This window comes from Misgurnus anguillicaudatus, chromosome 14 (genome assembly GCF_027580225.2).
Source record: "Misgurnus anguillicaudatus chromosome 14, ASM2758022v2, whole genome shotgun sequence".
Lineage (NCBI taxonomy): Eukaryota > Metazoa > Chordata > Actinopteri > Cypriniformes > Cobitidae > Misgurnus > Misgurnus anguillicaudatus.
Genome location: NC_073350.2, coordinates 17,313,072 through 17,340,468, shown reverse-complemented (window position 1 = coordinate 17,340,468; position 27,397 = coordinate 17,313,072). Strand labels below are relative to the sequence as shown.

At 36.8% G+C, this 27,397-nt stretch overlaps 1 protein-coding gene across 2 annotated transcripts in view; it reads left to right on the top strand.

Annotated features, from left to right (window-relative positions):
* Window positions 1-26,673, top strand: part of tafa4b (TAFA chemokine like family member 4b) — a 51,193-nt gene extending 24,520 nt beyond the window's left edge. For both annotated transcript variants that reach the window (XM_073875964.1, XM_073875963.1), the window contains exons 4-6: window positions 9,172-9,327; window positions 20,774-20,898; window positions 24,299-26,673. In XM_073875964.1, the coding sequence (XP_073732065.1) occupies window positions 9,172-9,327; window positions 20,774-20,898; window positions 24,299-24,310 (293 nt within the window). In that variant the 3' untranslated portion in view covers window positions 24,311-26,673. The remainder of the gene's footprint in view (window positions 1-9,171; window positions 9,328-20,773; window positions 20,899-24,298) is intronic.
* The last annotated feature ends 724 nt before the right edge of the window (window positions 26,674-27,397 follow it).

The following is a 27,397-nucleotide window of genomic DNA, read 5'->3' as shown; positions in this document are numbered from 1 at the left end:
TGTTTGGTCACTTCTAACTTTATCTCTGATTGATACCATTGAATGAATGGGGCTAAGCTAAATGCTATCGAAGCGTCGCAGCGCGCTCCAGCGCTTACGTGCACGCACACAGATGATAGAGGGATGTATCAACAATTCTTAGTTAAGGTAATAACATAGTTTAATATTGAAAATGAGTAGACTATTCCTTTAACCAATGGAAGAGAGTGAACGGCATTGTCCATTTTTTTTTTCACAGTTTATGGGACAAACAAACATAAAGTTTATATGCACATTTTTACAAGATATAATATAAGACTCAGATGTCTTTAGAATGTGTCTTTGAAGTTTCAGCTCAAAATACCCCATTGTCATAGAATATCCAAAAATGCCCCTATTTAGATAGGAGCATAAAAGTGTTGCTTCAAGTCTGTACCTTTAAATGCAAATGAGCTACAGCTCCTCACTCCCTTACCAACAGACAGTGAGCGCTTTCAGTTAAAATAGATCTAATTCCTGTGAATACAGTCTGAGACAATAATATCTGTATCGGCATTAGACAACAAACACATTTAGAAAAGCTTTTGAATAAAATTAATCAGTCAGTAAGTAGCCTTGGGCGGGGCTTTATCAGTGTGACATCACATTAACAATAAAATCAAAACAGCATGTCTAATGAGATTGCTTTTAGTTTAATAGGCATTAAAAAAGGGTGGATTTTTTCATTGTAGAGTTATGTTCACACACCGCCAACACACATTTATGTCCAAACACACTTTGTAAAAGTGGATTTTGCATAATATGTGCATTTTGAAGGAAGAAATGAATGTGACATTTTGACAAAATTATTTTGGTTCCCAACTGATAGTGAAACATGACTTGTGTCTGTTGTCATGGCAACAGCAAAGGTACAAACAGCTTGCATTCTTGTGTTTCAATTGTTGGTCTATGCATGAGAAGTTGCATTGCCGTTATTCAGTGTCTTGCACCACAAGCATTGCGTATCAGCATTGTTTGACAGTTAAAATTGATTTTGCTTTGTTTTGTTGTGCGTCTAGTTGCACGTAGCTGTTTTTAATCACAATAACACACGTGAAGTCCACTTTTTTCCTCTTTTCTCTCCTTGCTCAATAGCAGCTCTACGACATGTGGACACAAACCAAATACAATGCAATGTTTGCATGAGTCTTGCTGACACTGGCTCCAGGGCATTACATTATCATTATTGTTGAGCTCTGCACCTGTTAGATTAGCATCACAAGTTTCTGATGTGTTTGAACTGGAGGCTCATGTAAATGTTTTATAGACTGTGTGATTTGTTAAATGTATAAAACATTGTTTAACTAGGTTTGCAGGCAATATTACATAAAATGATGAAATGCATGGTACATATGCAAAACAACTGGGCAGTACTCTGGCATCTGTCCAAGAACTATAGGAGTACTCATACCAAATACTCATTTTTATCAATATCAATCAACATAGTCCCTTTAGACACAGCCACCAAATATCTGCCCTTTTGGTGCGACACATGGCACACCAGTTTGGTATTGACAGCAGAAAGACATGCTTCTTGATAAATCACACAAAGGCAAACCCACCTCACACTGTCAGAATATATCAATCGCCTGGCTGCCCCATCGGCTCAAGGTAATGGCATTTAGCTCGACACCCAGATGCGCCTGCCACAGGGATAGAGACAGTCAGCCATGCTTGAAATCTTACTTGATTTCAGGCCGATCTGAGATTTATTACTCTGAGACCATCATAACAGCGCTTTAAATTCCAGAACAAGATGGCTACGGTGAAAAACCAAGCGGCTAATTCTAGCGTTCCGGTCGTGGAGGAGGAGGTGCACAAAATCGCACGATTATCAGTAGAATCATGCGTACTGCGCTTAATGGTGCAGAGGAGGATTTTACAAATGACAGACACAGAAAGTGAAGTTTTTCATCGTATTACATTTTTGTCTGTTTAGTCATGATTGGCGTAAAACCTTATGACTCATTATTAAACATATAAAAATGGGTGTGAAGCCGTGAGAGTTCAATTTTGTGACTTGTGGGTGGCTGTAGTCCTACGGGCAAGAGATGTGTCAGACCTCAAACGTCTTGAGGATCCAAGAGATGACGCCTGACTGTGTGAGACAGAGGTGTGAGTCAGGCATGAGTGATAGTGTGAGATCACTGATCTCAGATCAGATGTGTGAGCTTCATTCTGTGATTGGCTGAATGATTTATTTACACTCTGTGCTTTTTTATCAAGGGGATTTCTCGTGTTTTAAAGCAAATAACTTTAAATGGTAAAAATGTTATTTTAATGGAATATTAAGAAAAAAATGTACAGGTACACTAAACATAATACAATGTTGTACCTTTTGGGGAACATTACTGTAAGGATCTATAGTGTACCTTTAAAGGTTTTGTACCCCTAAACTTAACTAGTACAAAATTGTTCCTTAAAGGGGACATATCAAGAAAACCAGACTTTTTCCATGTTTAAGTGCAATAGCGTTTCTATCAACCTAGAAAATCTTAAAGCTCACGCAACATACGCTGTTTCTGATGTTAATCTGGAGTACCTATAGAGTAGTATTACATCCTTTATATCTCTGAAGAGTATTTAGTTTAGTCAGATTAATAAAAGAAAGATTAACTTTACAGATTCTTTCCGATAACGTACGAAAAAATGAGGAAGGAGGAGTTATACCGCGGGAGGAGCGAGTACGAGTCATGCAACACACTGTTTAACTTATGATTCACTACATGTTTGTGTCATTTATATAATATGCACTTACACGCCTATTTCCAACATAAGACAAAAGTCTTACTTACTGCATGCAACTCATGACCCGGTTGAGACTTTTCAAGGAAATGCAGCGCATCAAACACACACGCAAAACTCTGCTGCTACCCCGGATAAACAAACTATATTCATTGTTTCCAAAAGGCTGGCTTTTATTCTCCTTACATCCAAAAACACACTTCTTCAATCATGCCATTGTTGAGTTTTGATATTAAACAAAGCTGTCGCATGATCTGATGTTTGTAAGTTCTAGCGTCTCCCACTGATTGATGGGTGGGCGGGGTTTTCCGGTGGAAATGCCTATAAAAATAAGTGATACGTATAGAAACCCCTGAAACGTCAGCTGGACCCGTAATCGGAAAAAAACTTTCAGAAACTTGTACGAACCCTGGCGAAGTGCATTAGGCACAGAAATACTCTGTAACACGCCCAACTGCTTTTTTGACACTTTGCCTACGTTTAGCATGAGGAAACAACTTTATAACTGTGTTAATAAGTCAGAATGCATGAAATACCATTGAACTTTAACTCAGTAACTTTTGGTAAACCATTCTCTGCAAGTATGTGAAATAATAGGTCATTGAAATTTGTCTCCCCTTGTAATGTCAGAAAGGGATAATATCGCCCCTTAATCTGCACTATCCAACCACGACACTGCCATTTAGTGCAGATATAAGCTCATTTGCATTTTAAAGGACACACCCAAAACGGCTCATTTTTGCTAACACTTACAAAGTGGCAATTATAACGTTATAATAAATGATCTATTTTGAGCTAGAACTTTGCATATGTACTCTGGGAACACCAAAAATCTTGTGAAATGTTCCCTTTGGTACACAATAGGACATTTCAATATGTTGTATACCCTTAAATGTACAAAACATTTACCCCTGCAACCGAAAAGGTACAGTTTTGTACCTTTTTTGTATCTTTTTTTCCTGACAGTGTAGGTTACTTTACCTAATTGTATAATAAAATACAATTTAAATAGGCAGAAGTCTCTGCAGGATACATTAAATTAGCTTTTTATGCTTATGTTTAGCAGATTCATTTAAAGCCATCATGTGGCTTATTGTGGCTGCATTGTTTATCAGTGCTTATTTTAGTACACTATCAGAAAAAACGGTCAAACATGGACCTAGCTGTCACTCTGGCAGTACCCTTTCAAAAAGTACACATACCTTTAGGGGCAGTTTCTCCTCCCGGACAGGGATTAGACTAGTCCTAGACTAAAATAAATGTAAGAGGCGAGCTGTCCAAACTAAAAACAACTTGCACTGACATATCTCAAAATACCCTTTGTTTTGCCTCAAAATGCACACAAGTAATGTTTTTAATAAGGCATGTTTGTTAAAACTATTTATATTTTCTAATTAAACTAAGGTCTAGTCCTTAAACTAATCCCTGTCTGGGAAACCGCCCCAAAGAGTGCATATTAGTACTTCAGAGATACCAAATGTATACATAGCTGTATCTAAATGCAACATCTTAGGCCTTTTTAAAGGGTACTGCACCAGTGACAGCTAGGAACTATTTTTGTCTAAGACGGTGTTTTAGAGATTTTAGAAAAAAATATATATTATTGTCTTCTATAAAATATGAAGTCACCAAAATGGCATCCAGTAATGTGTGTGCGTGTCAGATGAAGCAAGCAAGCTACTTAGATTGGTTGTTAGTGTGGATGTGGGTGGAGGAATAAAGTAAGATTGTATGGGTGCTTATTTCTTTTTTGTGACCTCATTATGCCAGTAGGAGGCAGTATGCGTTTTGTTCTTGGGGTTTGGTGGAGATGGGATGTCTTCCCCTGAGCACTGAACCAACAACCTTTTTCTTCTCTGCACACTAACAAGGCACACAAGAAATACAGTACAGGCACAGATTGAACTGCACGCTGTGCTTCCAGGAAATGCAGTCATGCTAACAAGCAAGTATCTTATGACAAAGGCTATAAAAATAGTTTTTCATAGAACTCCAAATTCCATTTTACCCAGACATTTTCCTAGAATAGATTAAAAATTGTATTTAACTATTTTACAATTGATAAAAATAGGCTTCTGGTTATAATTATATATAACCGTGTTATTGTGTTTTCTATAAATCCAAAATCATACATTTGAAGCACTTTCTCGTATGATAAATAAAATTCATAAAAGTCATGCACCTCTCTTTCCCAAAATGCTCCAAACCCCTCATCTCCTGAATGTGAAGACACATCATTTATTATCTCCCGATGCGCGTGTAGAATCGAGTCCCCGTCATGTCAGTCATAGTCACAGTTAGAGATCTCCCCTTATCTGTCGTTTATCCAGCGATGTCAAACCTGACAGAGATGGAGCGAGTCGGACCCTCGAGCAGCACGTAAGCAGTCGCCCCCTGGACTCCACACGCTTCCTATAATTAAAGCCCAGACGGCGAGGTTTGTGTTGGGGAGAGAGGGCTGGGTGGTGAGGGTTATTCGGCTACATTTGGAGCCTCAGGAGAAGAATGCCATGAGGTAATGAAAAGACAAGGAAGAGTAGAAAGAAGGAGACCTCTCTAAGCTGAGGAGCACCATCTTTCCCAGGAGGAAGCTGTCAAACAAACTCTACATCATAGGGCTGGATGGAGGGCATGGCCTGATGAAATGGAAACCATCGTATGTGTGTGTGTGTGTGTGTGTGTGTGTGTGTGTGTGTGTGTGTGTGTGTGTGTGAGGTGTGGCATGAGTGCAGAATAGGAGAATAAGTCCAGTATGTCAGAGGCAAAACATAAAAACATTTTTTTTAATTATATACAAAAACTTTTTATTACATTTTATTGCACTTAGATTGCACAGTTGGGCAACTAAATGTTTAACTGGAATTTTAATTCACTAATTAAATTAAATTAATTATTTTGTAACACAAGCTGTTTCTGTGTATCTGATGTTAATCTGGAGTACTATAGAGTAGTATTACATCCTTCATATCTCTGAAGAGTCTTTGTTTTATAAGATTTATAAAAGACAGATCCACTTTACCGATTCTTTCCAATAACGTAAGAAAAATTTCTGAAGGAGGAGTTACAAGCTTTGGGAGGAGCGAGTCATGAGTCATAAGGTGTGTTCGACTTCATGGCTTGTTAGCTGTACATATTGTCACGATCGGCAGCTGACTTGAAGCAGTGCATTATTCAGTTTTTTGTTATAAGCCAGAAATGAAAAGCTGAGGCGGCTAATCTCGCAATACAAAGTCAATGGAGACGGTTACATCCAGCCCCCGATGCCGAACACACCTATAGAGACAGAGCGCTCTGTCTCTATCTGTCATAACCTGAAAACCACGCCCACCGGGGGGGCAATCCAACCGTCTCCATTGACTTTGTATTGTGAGAGGCCACATCCTTGTCATTTCTGGCTTATAACAAAAACCAGAGTGGTGCCTAAAAGCTGCTGTGTGACGGTATGTACAGCTAGCGGGCCAAGGAACCCGGGAATAGGTTTTTATAAGCTGTCGAGCCGTAAAACTTTGGTAAAAATTGGATCGCCGACTACGTTTCCCCCTAGTGGACGCAGTTTTACTAATAGAAGTACTATGAAAAGTTGCCTGTTTCCACTTTTGTGTCTTTAAACGCTCGTTTTTTGAGGTCGACAGCTTATAAAAACGTATGTTTTTTTTTGGCTTGTTAGATGTACACCTTGTCACACACCAGCTTTTAGGTATTATTCTGTTTTTAAGTTTAATCTGTAAATACGTTCCCTTTGCGTGGGAACTGGCGTACGCATGTTTCCAGCCCCGTTTTGTGCACGCTTTATTAATACCTCAGAGGTGCATACAAATGCTGTATACAAAGCTGGCCTTAATGTACTGCCCCTGTAACAGTTTGGGACCATTACTACACTTTTTTTCTGAAAGACTTAAGACTTAACATTAAGGTGGATGATTATATTTTAATTTATATTACCTTAAAAGATCATATATATATGGAAAGCTTTTTACACATCTAAATATAAAGCTTTTTAATGCACATTTGTTAATGCACATCATAATCACACTTTCCAAGCTCATAGGTAGGAACTTGCATGAGGACCTGGAAGCATTTAATACAGAATTAATACATCCTTTACATTTCTTACAATGGTGCATTGAAGGTTTTTCCCAGTGTTTGTATTGCTTTGATATTTCATTCTAAAAAATATCAGAGACACATCAGACCTTTCGTATTCTGTTGTGAAATATATTTTTGCCAACAATGTCTCATGAGAAGTGACTTAAGGATCAAGATCACCTTAAATCCATGTCACCTGCTTGTAGTTCAGACTCTCGCTCTCGTTCTCTGTGATAGCGGGACAGATGGTTATACGGCACATAAATATATCAGTTAGCGTTAACTGTCAATTCACTGACATACATTATGTGAAAAATGTTAATGGCATTTAATAACTTTTCCTCTCTTTGTCCACACAGTGAATGTTTTTTTTTCTAACCACCTGTTATAACAGCTCATAAATGTCATAATGCATTTTGGCCAGTCTCATTACCTCTTTACCCGAGGCTCGACTCAGCCTCTTGCTGCGTGGAGGAGCCCACTTTTCTTTGAAACAAATCTTGGCTGTGATTCAGCACTCGTGTATAATGGCTGGCTGTAAAAACTTCAAAGCTCAAGCCTCTTATTTACCGTCTAAACAGAGCTCTGTGTTCATACTGCTCTGCCAATGAGAGTAAAAGAGAGAGTGAGAGATTTACACTGGCAGCCCTTTTTCTGCTGCCATTCTCATTAAATATAAATGTTTATTTTAAGTATTTGCTGGTTTATTAAGATTAACAGGGCTAAATGCTAGAGAAATAATTAACTTTGTGAATATTTACATACTTGTATACAAGTTGGCATTTGTTTTTTTCATATTGACCTCTTGCATTACTATCTAAACACTGCAAGGAGTTGTAATATATCTGGGACAAGCTACTAGTTGCTCTGCTGGCTGAAAATTGAATTTTGCTTTTTTCACCTCATCTGTAAATGCTATGTGGCAATTGATCTGACATTTCAGAAAATTTATTTATTCATCTACACTCTACAAAAAATTGGTGCTAAATAGCACTAAAACCTCGTATTCATAGGGGAACCATTTTTAGTGCTATATATAGCACCTACACAGCACATACGAAGAACCATACAGGGTGATATAGCACCACTTATGGTTTTACAGAGCACAATATGGTTCTAGACAGGTGCTACATAGGTGCTTTATTAAAATGGTTCCCCTATGATTAGGAGCCAGTGAACCACTTTAAAGTGACACTCCACTTTTTTTGTTGAAAATTTGCTCATTTTCCAGCTCCCCTAGAGTTAAACATTTGATTTTTAACGTTTTGGAATCCATTCACCTGATCTCCGGGTCTGGCGCTAGCACTTTTAGCATAGTTTAGCATAATCCATTGAATCTGATTAGACCATTAGCATCGTGCTAAAAAAATTACCAAAGAGTTTTGATATTTTTCCTATTTAAAATTTGACTCTTCTGTAGTGCATTGTGTACTAAGACCAACCGACTATTTTCGTCTCTTGCGTAATATCATTGCGCCTCCTGCAGCTATGTTACGGCAGCAAAGTCCTTGATTCTCAAGCCAGAATGAGAGCATAGTTCCTAGCCATATCTGCCTAGAAAATCACAACTTTTAATTTTCCGTTGGTCTTAGTACACAAATTTGGTAATTTTTGAGCGCAATGCTAATGGTCTAATCAGATTCAATGGATTATGCTAAGCTAGGCTAAAAATGGTACTGCCAGACCCGGAGATCAGCTGAATGGATTCCAAAATGGTAAAAAGCAAATGTTTAACTCTAGGGAAAATGAAAAATTTGCATATTTTCAAAAAAAGTGGAGTGTTCCTTTAAGTGCTATTTAACACTGTCTGATTTTAGAGTGTAAAAAAGTTACCAGCCAGCATTTTTTATGATTTTCACAAAAGTTTAATGCCTTCCAGAAAGTTGTATTCTTTAAATATGCAACCCAATCTCACAGCAAGTCGTTTTATAGTTGCGAAATAAAAAGCTGAATATGTGCCATGAACACAAATAATTAAATTAAATATTTCTTGACTATAACAAGACTTGCCGTAAGGTTGCACATCCAACATATCATTATGAGATAACTCGTCAATAGCGTGAAAAGAGCTAAATAGCTGATGACACACACAGAATCCTATTTTAATGTGAGACAAAGATGCCTGAATAGAAGATGTTGTTATTTACTAACTAGATGTAGTTATTAAAGCAACAATGTGAACACTGAACAAAGCAAACATGTGCTTTTTGTGTATGATTTTATTATAAACTGGCATTAGCAGTACAATGCAAGAGATGACAATGCACCGATCAACCAGAGAAATTCATTATTATGTTTTCTTCTTTCTGTTTTTTTCCTCAGCTTCATACCAGGTGAAACAGGGAACCTGTGAGGTGGTGGCCATTCACAGATGCTGCAATAAGAATAAGATCGAGGAACGTTCACAAACAGTCAAGTGTTCCTGTTTTCCAGGACAGGTGGCTGGGACTACACGAGCTCAACCATCTTGTGTGGAGTGTAAGTACTGTTTTATTATTGATGTCCATGTATGTTTCTTTACATGTGTCCTTTCAGGTGAACATCCAAGTGTTAAAGACATTTTTGTACTATTCAAACTGAGCATGTGAGATAAAGTGAATGAGATTTGGGATTTTTTTTTTCATTTTGAGTAATTTGAGTAATCAGTGAATCAATAAATTTTTTCTATGTCCCATAATAGTATGGATTGTATGTCATTGTTTTTCTTGCTGGGTGTAATGTCCCCTACAGTTACTACAGTAAAAACCTTGCATAATACATTGCAAAAACCATGAATATTTTGTGGTAACTTTGATTTAAATATAGTAGCCATGATTTTTTTGGTATAAACCATGGTTAAGTTTATGGTTAAAGAGCACCTATTGTCCGATTCACGTTTTTGAATTTCCTTTGGTGTGTAAGTGTGTATTAGTACATGTTAACGATATGCAAAAGATACAAACTCCAAAGTAAACGATGACGCGAGTTATCTCCAACATAAATCTCTTTTCTTGGACTACAACAAACACACGGATTGTGGGCAACAGTTTACTTCCTGGGATTGGTGATGTATTAAAGACCGACATTATCGTAATTCCTCCCGCTTTAGACTTACAGCCTGTGAGTTAACTCCTAGCAACCAAATCTTACAAACATGGTAAGGAGCGTCACATTTTCGGCTGACGTCAAAGGTATTCAGGCCAACCAGAACGTACAGATTAGCTGGCCAATCAGGGACACAGAGTTTTTCAAATCCGTGCGTTTCAGGAAGAGAGGGAAATCTGGAGCTACAAAAATATACGGTATGTGGAAAATAATGTGTTTTTAACCATAACCCCCGCAAACACATTGGATTATACAAAATACACAAAATAACCTTGTTTTTTAGCAGTGAAATAGGTGCTCTTTAAGGAATGATATATTAAGCTTTGCTTGCAAATACTGTAGCTCTGTGGTGCTTTAAAAAATATTTACATTTGCATATTATGTATTTGGCAGATGCATAAAGCTACATGAACATATATATTTATACGCAAAAAATTAAAATATGCACATTTTTGGTGTCCGCTATTGTTAATATGAGAAATGTGGCTAGACCATGCCTTTATTATAGGTTTAGGACAAGAGAGTGCAGTTTGGGTGATAAAGGAGGTCTAAATGTGTCCCATTGGTTTCTTAAGTCATGAAAGCAAGAGGCCGCTGCCAGACATTTTTCTGCTTTGTCTTTTTTGACACCTGAGACAAAAGACCCAGACAGAAATTAAGGAGGTTCTTGGGGAAATTTCCTATGTCATGACTTTCATGGTTCTCGTTCATGTAATGACTAAAATGGGACCTATGCACTTTTTCTGTTTTTCACATGTGAGAGATTGAGATATGAAGCAATCGAAAAATAATTAAAATAAAATTGGTTTGAATGCACTTTAAGTTGCTTTAAATAAAAGTGTAATATAATTCGTACTAAAATAGACAGACATTATGATGCTTTTATCCAAAGCCACTAAAAGTGCTTTCAGGCTTTACATAGTATTATGACGTGCATTACCTCATACAGTTCGCAGCATTTAGTAGTTTCAGTGCATTGGTGCAGGGAAACGATAATAATGTATCCACAATGAGCATATCTAGAGCTGATATGTTTGTGTATGTGTAATGTTCAGATATGTACAAAAGCAATACATGAAATGAAGTGAGAGAGGTTGAATGTGTGTGTGTGTTTGAGAGCTCACATCAAAGGTCATGCTGGCTTTGTACTGATATAATAGAGTCTGAATGATTGACCTGTGTGAGGAAAAGGTGAGGGTCATTTCCTCACCTCTCATCACCGCTGTTGGATCTCTCGATCCCTCTAGTCATCAGTTTCACATTGACCACACACACACATATTCTCAGCTTCAAATATCTATAACTTATGACAGACAATGTTGAGAAGAAGCTATATCAACCAGTAGCATACTAGTAATACTATTAACTACATTTTTCAATAAATAGTCAATAATGTGTAAGCCAGCTTTTCCAGAAACACTCTACAGTAGTGTTACTGTAGCATAGGAAAATTACATAAGTTCAGTGTTACTATTCCCATGTTTAAAAAACCCCAATACTATTTCGAGCAGGTTCATAAACAAGCAAGTGAATCAGACACACTTTGCTGTATAGTGCTGTTTGGTTCATACAAATGGTAAAAATGCGATAAAAAACCATCTGAAGCATCTGAAAGTAGATTAACTCATTCCCCGCCAGCCATCTTTTAAAAAGTTGCCTGCCAGCATTTTTTGTGATTTTCACAAAAGTTTCACAAAATGCCTTCCAGGAAAATGTTCTTCTAAAAACATATAAACATACAAATATATCAAATGAAAGGACAGACCCTCTGCTTTCAAACAAACAACAAGCAAACAAACAAAACGGGAAAAAAGTTTCATCCTATCTATAAATTTTTCTCTGCTTATAAACTCTTAAATATGCGTAATTTTCTTTAAAAATATTTTTTTTAGCAAAAAGATGAAATAATTGCATTTTTGTGAAGGAATTTTGTTAGAGAACAGATTCAGAATGATTATCAAAACATACACAGAGTTTAAAATTAGTAAATAACATTTTGGCTTAATTTTGTTCATAGTGGATAATCGCGGTATTGCATTAAAAATTCACCAGGAACATGTTTTTCTATGCAAATTCTTTCTTTTAATTGATGAGATAACTTGTCAATGGCTGGGAAAGAGTTAAACATAGTTCAGTGTAGGTTATAGAGTATTTAAACTGTAGGTGGGAGTGGGGGGCTTGGGTTGGAGTAAGTTTTTATTTAGGGTGCAATTACAATAAATCACAAAACACATTTTGCATACAGTAGCTTAATTGGTAAAGCATTGCATTTGCAGTGCAAAAGGTCAAGGGTTGATCCCCAGGAACACACATACTGATAAAATATATACCTGTATGTCACTTTGTATAAAATATAACCCCAGATAAAAATACCTTATTGTTATTTAAATACTGTCAAAATTCGTTGAGCGTGGTGCTTACTATAACATATGTGACCATGGACCCCAAAACCATAAGTGGCACAGATTTGTTACAATAACCAAAAATACATTGTATGGAGCTGAAAATCATTATGATATAAATATATTAAAAGCGTATTTGTCATTAGTAATTTAATTTGTGTTTCTAGGGCCTTAATTTGGACAAATTTAATTGCGATTTTCTCAATATTTTGAGTATTACACCATCAGATTCCAGATTCAAAATGACTAAATGTTGTCCTATCCTTACAAAGCATACGTATATTTCAGGTGATAAATAATCTCAATTTCAAAAAAATTACCCTTATGACTGATTTTGTGGTCCAGGGTCACATATACATTTAAACACAGATTTTAAATGAAGATTGGGTCTTTCTGTATTGCATTACAAGGATATGACTTATCTAACTAAATTAAATCTAATATATGTATATGTGTAGTGGCACATTACAAATGAATACAGCATAAAAGTGTTAGAAATTTGTATTGTGCTTATACCTTGTTTGGCCATTGGAGGGCACTTTACCCATTCATATCATTACAACATCACTGTAAAGCCACAGACGAGCCAAGACAGCTGAAAGAAACTTCACTGAAACTTTCAGAGACTTGAGCCAGACCTAAAACTTCTTAAGGCAAATCAACCACTGTAGGAGTACAATTGGATCAATGAAAGGACCTTGACTTAAAATCTTATTTAATCAGAATGTACTAAATAAGGGATTAAATATGTCTGTGGTTTAATTTATAGATTCTTAAGTACTCTCTTCTGGCTGGGACAGTATCTCTAGCCACTTCTCCCAGAGCTTTAAAGTCTCTGCGGGTCTCACCCATTAAAATCTCATTAAAGAGAGGGACAGGAAAGTGTTTGCCTGTGTATCTGCTTTGTGTCCGGGAATCCTGCACTGCTTTAGGGCTCTGCCATCTGAGATATGGGTATCAGTGCTCAACCTGTGCACATAAAGGCCCTATAAGTCTAGTTCAATCTGCCATTAGTTTGCATAAACTATTTATGTTATAATGATGAGAATAAGATAATGAGATAAAGATTTATTATTGCAGAAAAACACAGTACATCCACTCAGTTCAGTTAAGCACCTTGTTATCCAAATTTGTGTAATATGCACTTCCTGTGATCTCCTGTTAATAATTTTTTGTGCATTTTATAGATGATTTAATAAATAAAAATGTTACATTTTTTAGTAAAATGTTTGCTTTTACAAATTTTGTCCCACATTATAGAAACAGGCAAAGCAGAAAGCCAGACATTATTTGTCATATGTCATATCTTGTCATAAACACCATCTTGTGTGAAAGTACAGCTGAGGTTACATTAGTGCAATGGCAGATGTTAAGAAAATCCCTGGTGAATTTCTTGATGAACAAGTTCTTGAACAGGTTGTGTGTTGGATTCATGTGCTGTTTCATAAATAGGTCATTGGGGTCAGGTGTGTTTTCTGTGCTACTTTTTGGGCACGTCCTTAAGGAGACAAATGTGCTGTTAGCTTGCGGAGAGTGATGCTGAATTAATACACTGCATTAATGTGTGTCAAAGGCAGTATCTGTACTGATAGTGGTGTAAATTAGGTCATTTCAAGCTTTGTGGTGCCGAGACGGAGTGCTGGGTAATCTAATAGACGGGTATAAATGGAATTAGATTGATACTGGGGAAATTTGAGTCTCTTCGGCATAAACCCTGATGCGAGGTGTTGGATCTAACTGTGATTCAGGCGAAAACAAACGTTAACACAACAGTCCCATTAGTCTCAGGTGCTAGAATCTGAGTGTGTTTGAAAGTACACTACAATAAAAGGGTAAAATAATACACCACATATACAAACAAGAAGCCAAACTTCTTATGGGGGACTTGCCATGAGAAGGTCCCTCACCTAAATTGGTGAAAAGGTGAGAAAGTCCTAAATATGCCAGTATGCAATATAGGAATTAACATTAATATGCACATTTGTGTGGATGCACACAATAAAGGCTATTAAGAAAGTTGTTGCTCTGTGTTATTCCCTCATTGTCACATAAGCATCATATTGCGAACAGTGGCTATGTTTGTGTGGGAGAGAAAGTTTGCACGATTTCGAATACTTATGAGCACCACATGTTGTGTTTCCCCACCAGGCCCACTACAACATGCCACAAACCTCAGTGCCAACAATTACAAACGCAAACAAGAAGAGACAGACAGCGAGGCAGTTTCTCAAGATGTCTGACACGCTGTTTTATTCAATCTAGCGTTTCCCTATCGTAAATGGGGGCGGGAAAATATTCCTGTATCCCGCATAGTCGCTCACATTTTTAGAAATAATGCCGTCTAGATCCAATGAGGACGGATGCAGGAAATCAAAGATTAAATTATTAGCTTTTAAGGCCTCGGGGCATTTTCTTAACTGGAAATAGGACCATCATATGAGGAAGGCTGTGTTTTGTAGTTGTTTCTGCCACTTCGGCACTAAAAGCAGGCAAAATCTGTCAAAGTCTGAGCTGGAGCCAACACTATCCAGTTAAATGCTTAAACGGTGGAAGAGAAGATTTGGTGAGGAAAAGTTAAAAAGGTTCAGACAAAGGTGCCCACAACGGCAAACCTAAAGCGATTAAACTCTTTAAAAGCTTCAGCAGTTCGGCTGTTTGAAATGTTCAGACCCTTGAGTGTTAAACACATTTAGAGTCTGCAGCTGTGCACACTATGAGGACTTGCTTACTAAAATGCAAACACTGGTGTTAGGTTGATTCCAGATTTTAGTGCTTTCCGCAATAAATAAAAACAAGTGAGAGGAAATGTTTCACGGCCTTGACATAGTGACATTAGCATGTTTGTGTTAACATTAGCACATGGCGTCGGAAGCAAAAAAAATGTGGGTGGGTTCGCAGCAGGCAAAAGTAGTAAAAACACAGAATGGTGTTTCATTTAATAAATGGCTCTGACATGTGAACAGAAAAATGCACTACATTAGTGAGAAAGCGAGTGGGTCCAATAATTGGTATTCAAAAATGGGTGGGTCTTGTCCCACCCCCATATAATGGTTCAGATTCCCATGCATTACGTTCTCATTGCAGAAGAGGTGCGTTTGTGACATCCTTAATTCTACGTGGCATTGATTCAACAAGGTGCTGAAAGCATTCTTTAGAAAATGTTGGCCCATATTGATAGGATAGCATCTTGCAGTTAATGGAGATTTGTGGGATGCACATCCAGGCCACGAAGCTCCCGTTCCACCACATCCCAAAGATACTCTATTGGGTTGAGATCTGGTAACTGTGGGGGCCATTTTAGTACAGTGAACTCATTGTCATGTTCAAGAAACCAATTTAAAATTATTCGAGCTTTGTGACATGGTGCATTATCCTGCTGAAAGTAGTCATCAGAGGATGGGTACATGGTGGTCATAAAGTGATGGACATGGTCAGAAACAATGCTCAGGTAGGCCGAGGCATTTAAACAATGCACAATTGGTACTAAGGGGCCTAAAGTGTGCCAAGAAAACATCCCCCAAACCATTACACCACCACCACCAGCCTGCACAGTGCTAACAAGGCATGATGGATCCATGTTCTCATTCTGTTTAAGCCAAATTCTGACTCTACCATCTGAATGTCTCAACAGAAATCGAGACTCATCAGAGCAGGCAACATTTTTTCAATCTTCAACTGTCCAATTTTGGTGAGCTTGTGCAAATTGTAGCCTGTTTTTCCTATTTGTAGTGGAGATGAGTGGTACCCAGTGGGGTCTTCTGCGTTTGTAGCCCATCCGCCTCAAGGTTGTGCGTGTTGTGGCTTCACAAATGCTTTGCTGCATACCTTGGTTGTAACGAGTGGTTATTTCAGTCAAAGTTGCTCTTCTATCAGCTTGAATCCCTCGACCCATTCTCCTCTGACCTCTATCATCAACAAGGCATTTCGCCCACAGTACTGCCGCATACTGGATGTTTTTCCCTTTTCACACCATTTTTTGTAAAGCCTAGAAATAGTTGTGCGCAGTATCCCAGTAATTGAGCAGATTTTGAAATACTGCCACGCTCAAAATTGCTTTAATCACCTTTCTTTCCCACTCTGACATTCAGTTTGGAGTTCAGGAGATTGTCTTGACCAGGACCACACCCCTAAATGCATTGAAGCAACTGGCATGTGATTGGTTGATTAGATAATTGCATTAATGAGAAACTGAACAGGTGTTCCTAATAATCCTTAATAATACCTAGGATAGTGTACATTTACACTTACAAATTATAGAAAGTCCTATACTGTTATTATAAAATCTCATCTTAAGGTTATCATTACATCTGTTAACATTAATGATTACAATAAATCCACAGATTTTCGGAACCATTAGAGAGCCACATAAATCAGACATTTTATCTGTGGGCTTTTACATAAGCTGCTAAAAAGACCAGGGGCCTCATTTATAAAATTGCTGCATAGAAACCATACTACATTTGATCTTACAATCATTTATCAAAAATGCGTGTGATTCATAAACCGAACGTATGCGCAGAAAACGCGCGTACCCCTTTCTTTCAGATGTGAAATCTATAAATCTCAAATGATCTTGAACTTGTGCCCAGCTGAGCAGTTTCAGATCTCTGCCTTTAAACGATGCCTAATTAATGTCATAGTCCTATAAAAGAGTGCTTGTCAATGTTCAAACCATTTTCGAGCAACAAGAATGGCTTATATTTCCAAAAACCTGCAGCAATCAGACAAGCAAAAGTGCATATGTCTGCTCAGACCCTGACGTGTTGCTAAGCATTTTTCCACGTCAAAGACAGTTTTATAAAACACTTTACAATGACATCTGGGTACGCACACTTCATAAATGAGGCCCCAGTACTCTCTGGATAGTGCTGGTTTGGTACTGGTACCAAGGTATACTACAGTTCAAAATTTAAGCGTGATCTTAAAAAACACATATAAAGGCATGTCTGAATGTTTAAAAATGCTTTTGGAGAAAAATATAATTATGCCATAATATTAATTTCTTGTATTACACGGCTTGTTGGAATGCTTGATTCTGATTGGCCAGCCGCAATATGTGCAACATTTGTTTTTTATTCCCAGATAACAACCGCTTAAAACTCACAACACACGGTAACTGCAACTCATTTTGACAGGTACAGTTTAATATTACACAAAATTAATATAATGTCTTTTAATTACATATTACATTATATTTACAAATGATTAAACCAAATAGTGTTTGTGACATTTGAACATCTTGTCTTATCTTATAACCGAAAATAAATGGGTTTTCCTTGCGGAAGGTTTAAAATTAGCAAATTAAATATATCAAATCAATATTTAATGTTCCTTACACCAGCAAGGTGTTTTTTAAATATTGTATTTTTATATCAAATCTTTAAAGTAATTTGTCATATCTCGGCTAAACAGGTGTATGGAAATACATTGATTTACCTGAAGAATGTGAACACTGCAGCTCTGAGTGCTTTCAGCATTACCATGTTTATTTTTTATTTTTTTTTTACAACATTTGAGTTAACCAGTTGTAACCAGTGGGCTGTATCTAGTACTCCAACATGACAATGAAACCATGACATATAAAGTATATAGTGCTTTTCAGTAAGAATAAATGAGCAACATTTTTTCTTCTTTCCTGCGCTGTAACACCTCAGGGTGGTAATGAAAAGGTGGGTTGTTTTACACTGTGATATGCTAGAATGGTGTTAACACCTGTTTATTTGACTGGATCAGCAGGTGTATGTATGACGTCTTATTACTTAGTTGTTTACCATGTATTTTCCTTCATAGTTCTTAGTTGGGAAGTGATGCAGTATTAATGAGGAGTTTTTTGTCATTTCCAGAGTCTCTCTAAATATATTTGGATGCAAAGTGCAGCTTAAAATGTATTCGTTATTGAATAGGTTAAAGCAAAAGCACACTCACAGTTGTACTGAATATCAGCATTATGTGATTTCAAATCTGATATTGCTCTTCTACATGTTTCAAGCAAGACGTGTGCAGTTAGTTTGTATGTTTTTGTTCTCTTTCAATTTTGAAAGTGGAAAGAGCATCAGATTTTTTTGCACACAAAAAGAGCATAAGAGAGAGCGAGAGAGAAAGAGCACACAAATTCTAGCATCTTTTGTCTGCAGATGACAGTTGGCTTTAACTTGTGTTATTTCATGCATTTATGACATTCATGTGTTTAAAGCTTGGCTTAAGTGTCCAATTCTGAAGTGTGTCCTTGAATTGATGTCTGAAATCTGCTCAGTTTAAGGAAAAGCAACAACAGCACAGTGTTTCTTCCATTTGACATTTACTAGCTTTAAATTTATGGATGATATCTTTGGAAATTCATTTTATAACTTCTAGGGCAACGTGCTATCTTTTTTCATCTTTTTCTCATTTTCTCCTCCCCTTCCACTTTGTTGTCTTTGTTTCCTTTTTCCTCCCTTTCATATCCTTCTTTTGTTTGTCCATCTCATGAATTTGTGTGTATTATAGAAGTTGCCTAATTTGTGTAAATTTGTACAAAGTGAATTGTACAAATATGTTAAATTATTATAAAAAACAATAATAAAGCCCCCCCCAAAACCCAACATCACGGGCGAAAGCAAATAGTACAAAATCGCACAAATACCAATTAACTTCTTCATAAAATATGTATGAATTGCTATGATATTGTGTAGGTTTGTCTCTTCCTCCCTTCTGTTTTTCTGAAAGTATTAAGGATACTTTGAATTACACCAAATTTTTGTTGTTGTTACGGGTGTCACAATGTAGTTTGTAAATACCTTTTCTAAATGAGTACTGTTTCCATCAATAATCACTGAAAAAACAAACTTTTTGGTGTTGTAAAATATATTAGATTAACCCTCATAATTTCTACTATTAAAAATATTAACATTATTTGAGAACTAGATTCACTGAAAAAAGTGATTCATTCAATTTACTCAATTATATTCAGGTAAGTGGTTGCAGTCTATTTATTTAAGCTACATTTAAACAAATGTTTTTTGTTTTGTTTTATTATTCATTTTTTTTGTTTAAATGTAGTTTAAATAAATTGATTGCGATAATTAAAAAAAAAGTAAAATTATGATAAATACACAATAAATTTATGTACCAAATGAACTGTGTGGGAATAGTAAGTCGTAGTGACAGACCGATATATCGTCCGGCCGATATATCGGGCCGATATTTGCGAGTTTTATGTGTATCAGTATTGGCCGATATTTGGCTGCCGTGTTCGCCATTTTTTTCCCTGCATTATTTACAGACAGAGTTGCTGGAAGCTGCAAGCGATTGCAGGTCATGTGACTAAAAACAACCAACCTTTTTCATGACAACATCAAAAGATGGTTCCATAGCACCCTCACCTGTGTTTACTATTTGTTAAATATAGTTTTTTTTAAGTTCTATAAATGTTACTTTTTTTAAAAAAATTGAGACTTGTAACATTTGGCATCATCATTGTGTCATTTTTATGATGTAAACTGAGTGAGCAAAAGCAGTATCGGCTCCAAATATCGGCTCAAGAAAATCGGCAACCTGTATCGTCATCGGCTAAGGCTAATGAAACAAAAATCAATATCGGCACCGAAAAATCTATATCGGTCGATCCCTAGTAAGTTGTATTATATATTTTCTTGTATTATTTACCTGTTTTATAGTCACTGCACATAGTCCTAAAATAATTAAGTAAATGTTAATCAAAAACTTTACCGCGTTTAAGTAAAAATGTCTGAGTTAATTTAACTTAAGCGTACAAAATCCATTAAACTAAAACATTAAAGTAAAATGAACTTAAATTTATTTGCACATGTTGCAAGGAATACCCACAATCCTTTGCACCTGAATATTTAGATTTTTAAGCTTTTTCACAGAATAAGAACTGATAAGAACTTTAACTACTTAAATATTTGTTAATAAAATGTCACAAACGTTTAAGATCTTATATTATTGATGTTGTTTTGTTGTAAATTATAATTTTGTGAAGTCACCGTTCAGGTAATCAGTGTTTCCTTCATCAAACACTTTAGTCAGTCATGCATTGTGTGTTATAATGCCATTTACAACACAATGCCATTTAATCTAAATGATTAAAATAAATCTAACTTCTAAAATAAAAATAAAGTAAACTTAATTATTTAACAAATTTTCTCATGCATTATTAAGTAGATTTTATTTGATTTTAGTATGTAACTTGTACTTTAAAAAAGGAGTAAATTTTACTTTAAAATGTTTGTTTTTTACATGGATTTTTTAAAGTAAAGTTCTTTTTTTCAGTGATCTTATGATTGAAGTCACAAATTTATTAAAGGCACATCAGTTTAAATTCATTCTCATTATGATTGTCAGTGCAGATGAAGATTAGGGAAGGTTAGTGATGTATACATGCGTAGCACGGAGATAATAATATTGTAGTAATCCACTTTTTATTATTCTCTCTCCAGCCTCCATCGTGCTGCAGAAGTGGTGGTGCCAAATGCACCCATGTTTGGATGGCGAGGAGTGTAAAGTTCTTCCGGATCTCACCGGCTGGTCCTGCAGCACCGGCAACAAAGTCAAAACCACAAAGGTGAGTAGACCGCGTAACTGCAGGTCCCACACTGTAAAAAATGTCACATGAAGTTAAAGTCAATTCAACCTACTATTTTAAAATTGACTTGTGATAAGTTGACATAACTTATAAAAACAAGATGAAATTGTTTGTTAAGCCTGCTCATAGACTGAAGCGGCATGCTACAGATACAAAAACATCCAAAAGACCCAGGTTGGCACCGAAAGTGTTTACGGCCCATGGTGCACTGCCAGATAAGATGAGCATCTGAGCCATTTTTGTTCCATAAAAGAACCTTTTAAACAGACTTTCCTAAGAGCTACTATATATGCCATCAAAATACACCCTTAGGTGTATTGTCAGAAGGGGGTCTTTTTAAGGAACCTTTTTCCCCAGGCCTTCTTCTCAGGCAAACCATTGTTCAAAAAAGCGTTTTGTTGAGGCTGTACTTGGATAAGAGGGTTCTCTGAAGCCCATGAGAGTACAAGAAGTGATACGTTCTAAAATCCTATTTTATTCTAAGGGTAAAGTAATACATTTAAATTTAAAACAAGCTATTCAAATGAATAGCTATTAATTATCACATTATAGCAGGGGGACAGCAATCATCTTACTTGCAGTTTTTTTGGAAGGTAATAAGCGTTTCTCAAAGATCACTTGTCAATCATTCCTGCATTAGAGGCAGACGCATCACTTCAGCTTTAGAGACTTTCCAAAAGAGATTTATTAAAGATTGAGAAAGACTTGAAGATAAATAAACATTTTTAGAGTGACTCCACGCAGTGCGCCGAAAACTCTGTGAACAAATCCCAGAGGACCTAAGTCTGACAGAGAAAACCTTCAAAGGCCAAAGGAGAATTTTCATAAGATAAACACGCAGAGACAATATTGCTTTGACTTCATCTTAAAGTTTGTTCAGTTTGTAATGTGCTTTCATGTCTTGTTTTAAAGACTCATCTTTTGTACATCAGTTTAAATTATGAATCACCAAGACGTCTATATCGAGGTTAAAAATACATGAATTTGGGGTTGGTGAGATGTAGCGAGAATCCTATAAGGAGAAAGCAAATCTTGGTGAATCTTCAAAAATACCTTGTTTCTCGTGTACTGTGGATGATGGATGAGATGTGAAAAGAGTTTTTTTTTTGTGTGTGAAATCTGCACTGCCTGCTGTTTCTCTGCAGGTGTGACATGCAGGTGAAGTATTAAAGAAATAGCAGTGGCAGGAAACACACAATTGCCATAAGACTAATTGCTCAGAGTTATAAAGTAACCGCAGAACATCTGTGTATTCATTAAAATGCATTATGGCTACAAGGCTCCACCGAGGCCTTCAAATTAAGAGCTTTAATTAAATTGGTAAGAAGAGGACAAAACAATCAATGATGGATTTGGGTCCTTCATTAGAGATTCGTGGCCATATTTATTCAGCTCGTGATTGGCTGATATGACTATCAATGGGCCAAGCCCCGCCTTCTGCCACCTTGAGAGCCAATGGAGCGAGACACATACATTATGAGAGGTGACAGGAAGTGTCTTACTTCTTCAATAAACATTAAATCTGTATTTAATAGCAGCAGAATCGAAGCAGTTACCAGCAGGCTTCAGCGCACATGTCACAGGAGATTGTGGTGATGAGCCTGCTTATGTCTTAACATCTTTTCTCCTTACCATCCTTTTATTTAATATATTTTCTTTATGTATTTATTACCCTTCCTCACTGTGAGCCATTCATAGTGCAGCTATGTGTCCCTTTCTGACAATAAAGCATCTTAGCTTAGTTCAAATCATCCATTTGTGAGACCAATATATCTCTAGCTCTGAGATTTATCACATCACACACACTGCAAAATATTTTTGTTGTTGTTGGTTGTTGTTTTCTAGTAAAACATCCTTAAGCAAATTTTTTTTGAAAAATTGTATACAGTAATAAGATTTTTTTTAAAGAGCCTGTAAGATGCCAATTTTAAGTGTCCTATCACTATTTATAAGTCTCGGACAACAGGTTTAAATGCATGCAAGGTCAAAAAACACTGTAATTTTTTCAAAATATACATTTAAAATTACCCAATTTCTCAGAGATCCCCAAACGATTTGTTTGAAACCGTTCAACGACTCAGTCTGCCTAAACCCCACCTTTCAGTACCCTACTCTGCTCTGATTGGTTGACTGACAAAGTCTCTGCACAGACCACAGATCAGTGGCACAGACCAACAATAGTGCAACATGTATTGCCCTAGTGCTAACATAATTTACTGAGAAGATATTATCGACATCAATACACATCATTCATCATTAATCCAAGCAATAAAAATGACGATAGAAACTAACATTTTACACTCATTGTAGCATTTATGTAAGCTAACCGGATCATAGCAAAACCGTAAGTGCAACATGTGTTAGCCGCTTGCTAACGTGACTCTCTGACAGTATATTAAGAGTTTAAAAAACAACATCAATACACATCATTCATCATTACTCCAGGTTATAAAAACTACGACAGAGATTAACATTTTTACATTCATTTAAGCAAGTATGTAGCTATTATCATACTTACAGGTTGTGTTTAGGAGACGCATGTTGTTCAAAATAAAGTGGGTATTGAACCATCTTTCATTGCCAAACGTCTAGTAAATCCCTCCGTGAAAAAGTAATTTTAACCACTGATTTTTCCTTGCCAAACGTTTAGTAAATCCCTTCATGAAAAAGTCATTTTTACCTCTGATTCTTCACAGCCAAATGTCTAGGAAATCCCTCCTTGAAAAAGTAATTTTAACTACAGATTCTTCATATATCTTCATCCTTTGGTAGTAAAAACAACACAAACTGAAAACACAGCTTGATATGATGTTTACACACTAACTAGCTGTGAGCAGGTCATAGTTTTCGTTTTTCCCGCAGGCAAGGCTGTAGGCGGAGATTATTATGCATAGTGTTGGTATTACGTGGATAAAGTCAGGCAGGAGATTCAATCCATAAGACGACTCGTTTCAGCGATTCAGGGTCGACTTCCTACTTTACAAACCAATAACTGTATGAATCATGCACTTTTTGGTTCGACTACTTTGCACATTGTTTACATTGATGGACAGCTACATAACACACTGCAATACAGGTCACTTTCGATTTTTGATCTGTGTGGCTCTTTAAGAAAATATATCCTAAATTAAATAACAACCCCCTCCTCCTGCATGTTTATTTTTTTTTTAATGTTTTTATTTTTATAAACATTTAATATTTTTTAAGAGTGTAAGCATGTAGATATTCTGGAAAACAAGACCGAAATTTTGATTTATTAGAATGACTCATTGCAGTGCGTTATTAAAACCATCTTATCTTAAACATCTCTAAGCAGATGCTTTGCCATTTGAACATTTGTATCATATATCCCCTAATTTACCTTTCTTTCTATTCACAGGTCACACGATAGCAGAACATAGCTGCCCTACCAAGAGGCCTAGGACTTTTCACCAACCCCTTGATGAAAAAGGAGACCCTCTTGTTTAAAGACATTGATATCACAGAGGATTCTGTCAATGTGATAGATGGACTCTCTTATTGTAGACTATAGATGACTGCCTTGCTTTGTCAGAAGACAAGAAAGGACAAGGATCTTTGTATATACCTGTGGTGCGATGCTCTGTGCACTGCAGATGTTAAACACCACAGGTGCTCATGAGAAAGACTGCATCTGTCAGCTGAAAGAGTCTTTTTGGATTTCCACTGGCTATACAAGTGACTGCGTTCTTGTATGTATGTATGTATGTATGTGCTTGTCAATGGGAGAGAGGAAATCGTAGCACATTGAAGGACAAACTTCCCTTGGATTGGTTCAGATTTGGCTATGGCCTCGTGTGTTAATGTTAATAGAAAATGTGTGTTAGGATAAAGATGCTGACGCAGTAGTTTAACTCTGTTTATCTGCTTTCCAACACACATTAAACTTTATGTATGCGAGATAGGAAGGGAATTGGTCCGAATGTGTGATCCACAAATTACTGACAATTTGCTCTTCTGGGTCAAGTCATAACTATAAAAATGTTTCTGTAAAGTCATTTTGCAGTTTTAATTAAAGTTGCTAAATAGGATCATAACAACAAATTAAAAATTCATGTACGATTTTTGTTGCCCTAGATAAGACGGAGACGTTTTAAGTTTTCTGTTGGTGTAAGATGGCGTTAAAGTATGAAACATTACAAAGCTTTCTTCCGCAGATACAAACAGTAGAAATGCAGTTTATATGTGATGTGAGCTTTACAAATGCAACATCCCCCTTGAAGCACCTTCAAGACTGACAATTGGTCAAAAACATCTGTTAACTCTGTAAAAAGATCCATAAAGCACTTAAAGCATTTATTCTACAATGTAGATACCCAACAAAAGAAATGCTACTTTTGGCAAATATGTTAAAATAATGCATACTCATATGAAATCCTGTCACATCTTACAGTAAGTTAAAAAGCCTGATTAAGGTGCTATTAAAAAAAAGGTAAAAAACTGTATTTTTTCGGTTGCTGGGAAAGGCTAATTTTTGTACATTTATACAGTACAACACACTGAAATGTTGTACCTTTTGGGGTACAATATTGTAGCCTGGGGACCTATTGTGTACCTTAAGGAACCATTTTGTACTACTGTAGTTAAATTTTAGGGGTACAAAAAGGTACACAATGTATCCTTGGGGTGCGGTAGTGTGCCCAAAAATTTACAATATTGTATTATGTTTTGTATACTTGTAAAGGTGCAAAATGAAACCTTATGGCGCTTTTCCATTGCATAGTGCCCCATCGTTTGGATCAGGTCAGCTCACCTCACTTTGGCTTGGTTAGTTTTTCCATCGAGTTTAGTAATACTTCAGAGTGGGAGGGATTATAGGCGTGTCGTTATATTTGCGCTGCCTACTGCTGTGACATCATACGCTTTACATCCCCATAGATTCATTTATTTCTCAGTCACAAAATTAAAATTGACCACCACATCACGTTCACCCGTTTATTCCCAAATATTTAATATATGCTAAGGGAATTAGACGTAAAATACATGTTTTTATATTTTGTTTTTAATAACCCGCCCCAACACGCCCCGCAATAAACGTACAATTTCTTTACCTGCCCCAACCCGACCCGTGGATTGCCCGCGGATTACGAGATGACCACAGATGTGCCCCTATAAACTGCAAGTCTGGAAAAAACTGGTATAGTGTTCCTGATTCTCAACCTGTGGATGTTTTTCATTGCTAAAAGGGAGTTTGGGTATATCAAAGCACAGATGACAACAGGTTTACTTGAGACAGCGCAAGCTAGCACGAAGGTAAAGTTAATCTTTTACATTATAGCGATGGCGCTGGTAGTGACGATTCTCTCAGACCAATCAGTGATCTACAGTGTTTTCGCGTCACGTTTTGGTATCAGCTCGGGTCGCTTGGAACTTCAACCGAGGTGGAACTAAAAAAAGTATCGGGTACTATGTACTGCACCCAGTGGAAAAGCCCCCAAAAGTAAGCTGACCCGACCCAAACCGTGAGGTACTATCATAGACTGTAAAAAAAGATGGACGACGCCTGTTTGCTCTCTTCCATTGGTGAAAAGTGAAGCCGCCAGTGTCCCGATATGGCGCTGACATCTTGGGTCTTGAGTCTGCGCAGTAGCGATTTCGGGACCAGTCATGCACAGTAGTGAGCAGGAAGTGAAGCCGCGAAATCAAAACCCCGCCCTCGCTCTCGTAGAATGCGCATATCACACGATTTCACAGCTGTCAATCATGATGTGACACCACTGTTTTTATATCATTAAATAACTAACTAAAAACAAACCTATTTTAAAAACCAAAAATCAGCGCGATAAAAACTACAGTGAATGACAGAAACCAGCTTCAGAAAAAAGATAATTGAAGTGTAATGATTTTTTTTGTTGGTCTCAAGTCCCATTGAATAACACGGGGAGGCGGGGTTTATGACCTATACTGGGACCAGTCACTGGAGGGCGATCGAGATGTTTTGGCTTCACTTTTCAGGGCTTGTGCGGCACGCTTGGGTACTATGCAATGGAAAAGCGCCATATGGTACCACCCCAGTAACAGAAAGGGTACTGTTTTGTAACTTTTTTTAACAGTGTGGGTCGCCTCATGTGGGCCGCCATGCTGGGATCACACAACTAGCCAAATATCTTCAACTTTATACCAGTTACCCTAAGAAAAAAACACTTTTAGTTGCAGAAGAAATTAATTATGGTTGACACATACACCTGCAAATAGTCTACATGTACAATTGCATTACTTTAATAATTGAAACTTTTTCTTTTGTGTGCTTCTGTGACATGCTAAAGTGTCAGTTCAATCCAACAAAAATGTTTTTTGGTGCGCCTTTAAACCAGTCTTGTTTTAAACTTTGTTGTCTGGTTTTACTCTCAAAATGCTCTGTCAAGTTCAGAAAACCAGATGACAATTTGCTGACCGAGATTGTGAACATCTTTAAAGATAATCTCCAATGTGAAGATTCATTTCTCCTGGCCTGTACTGA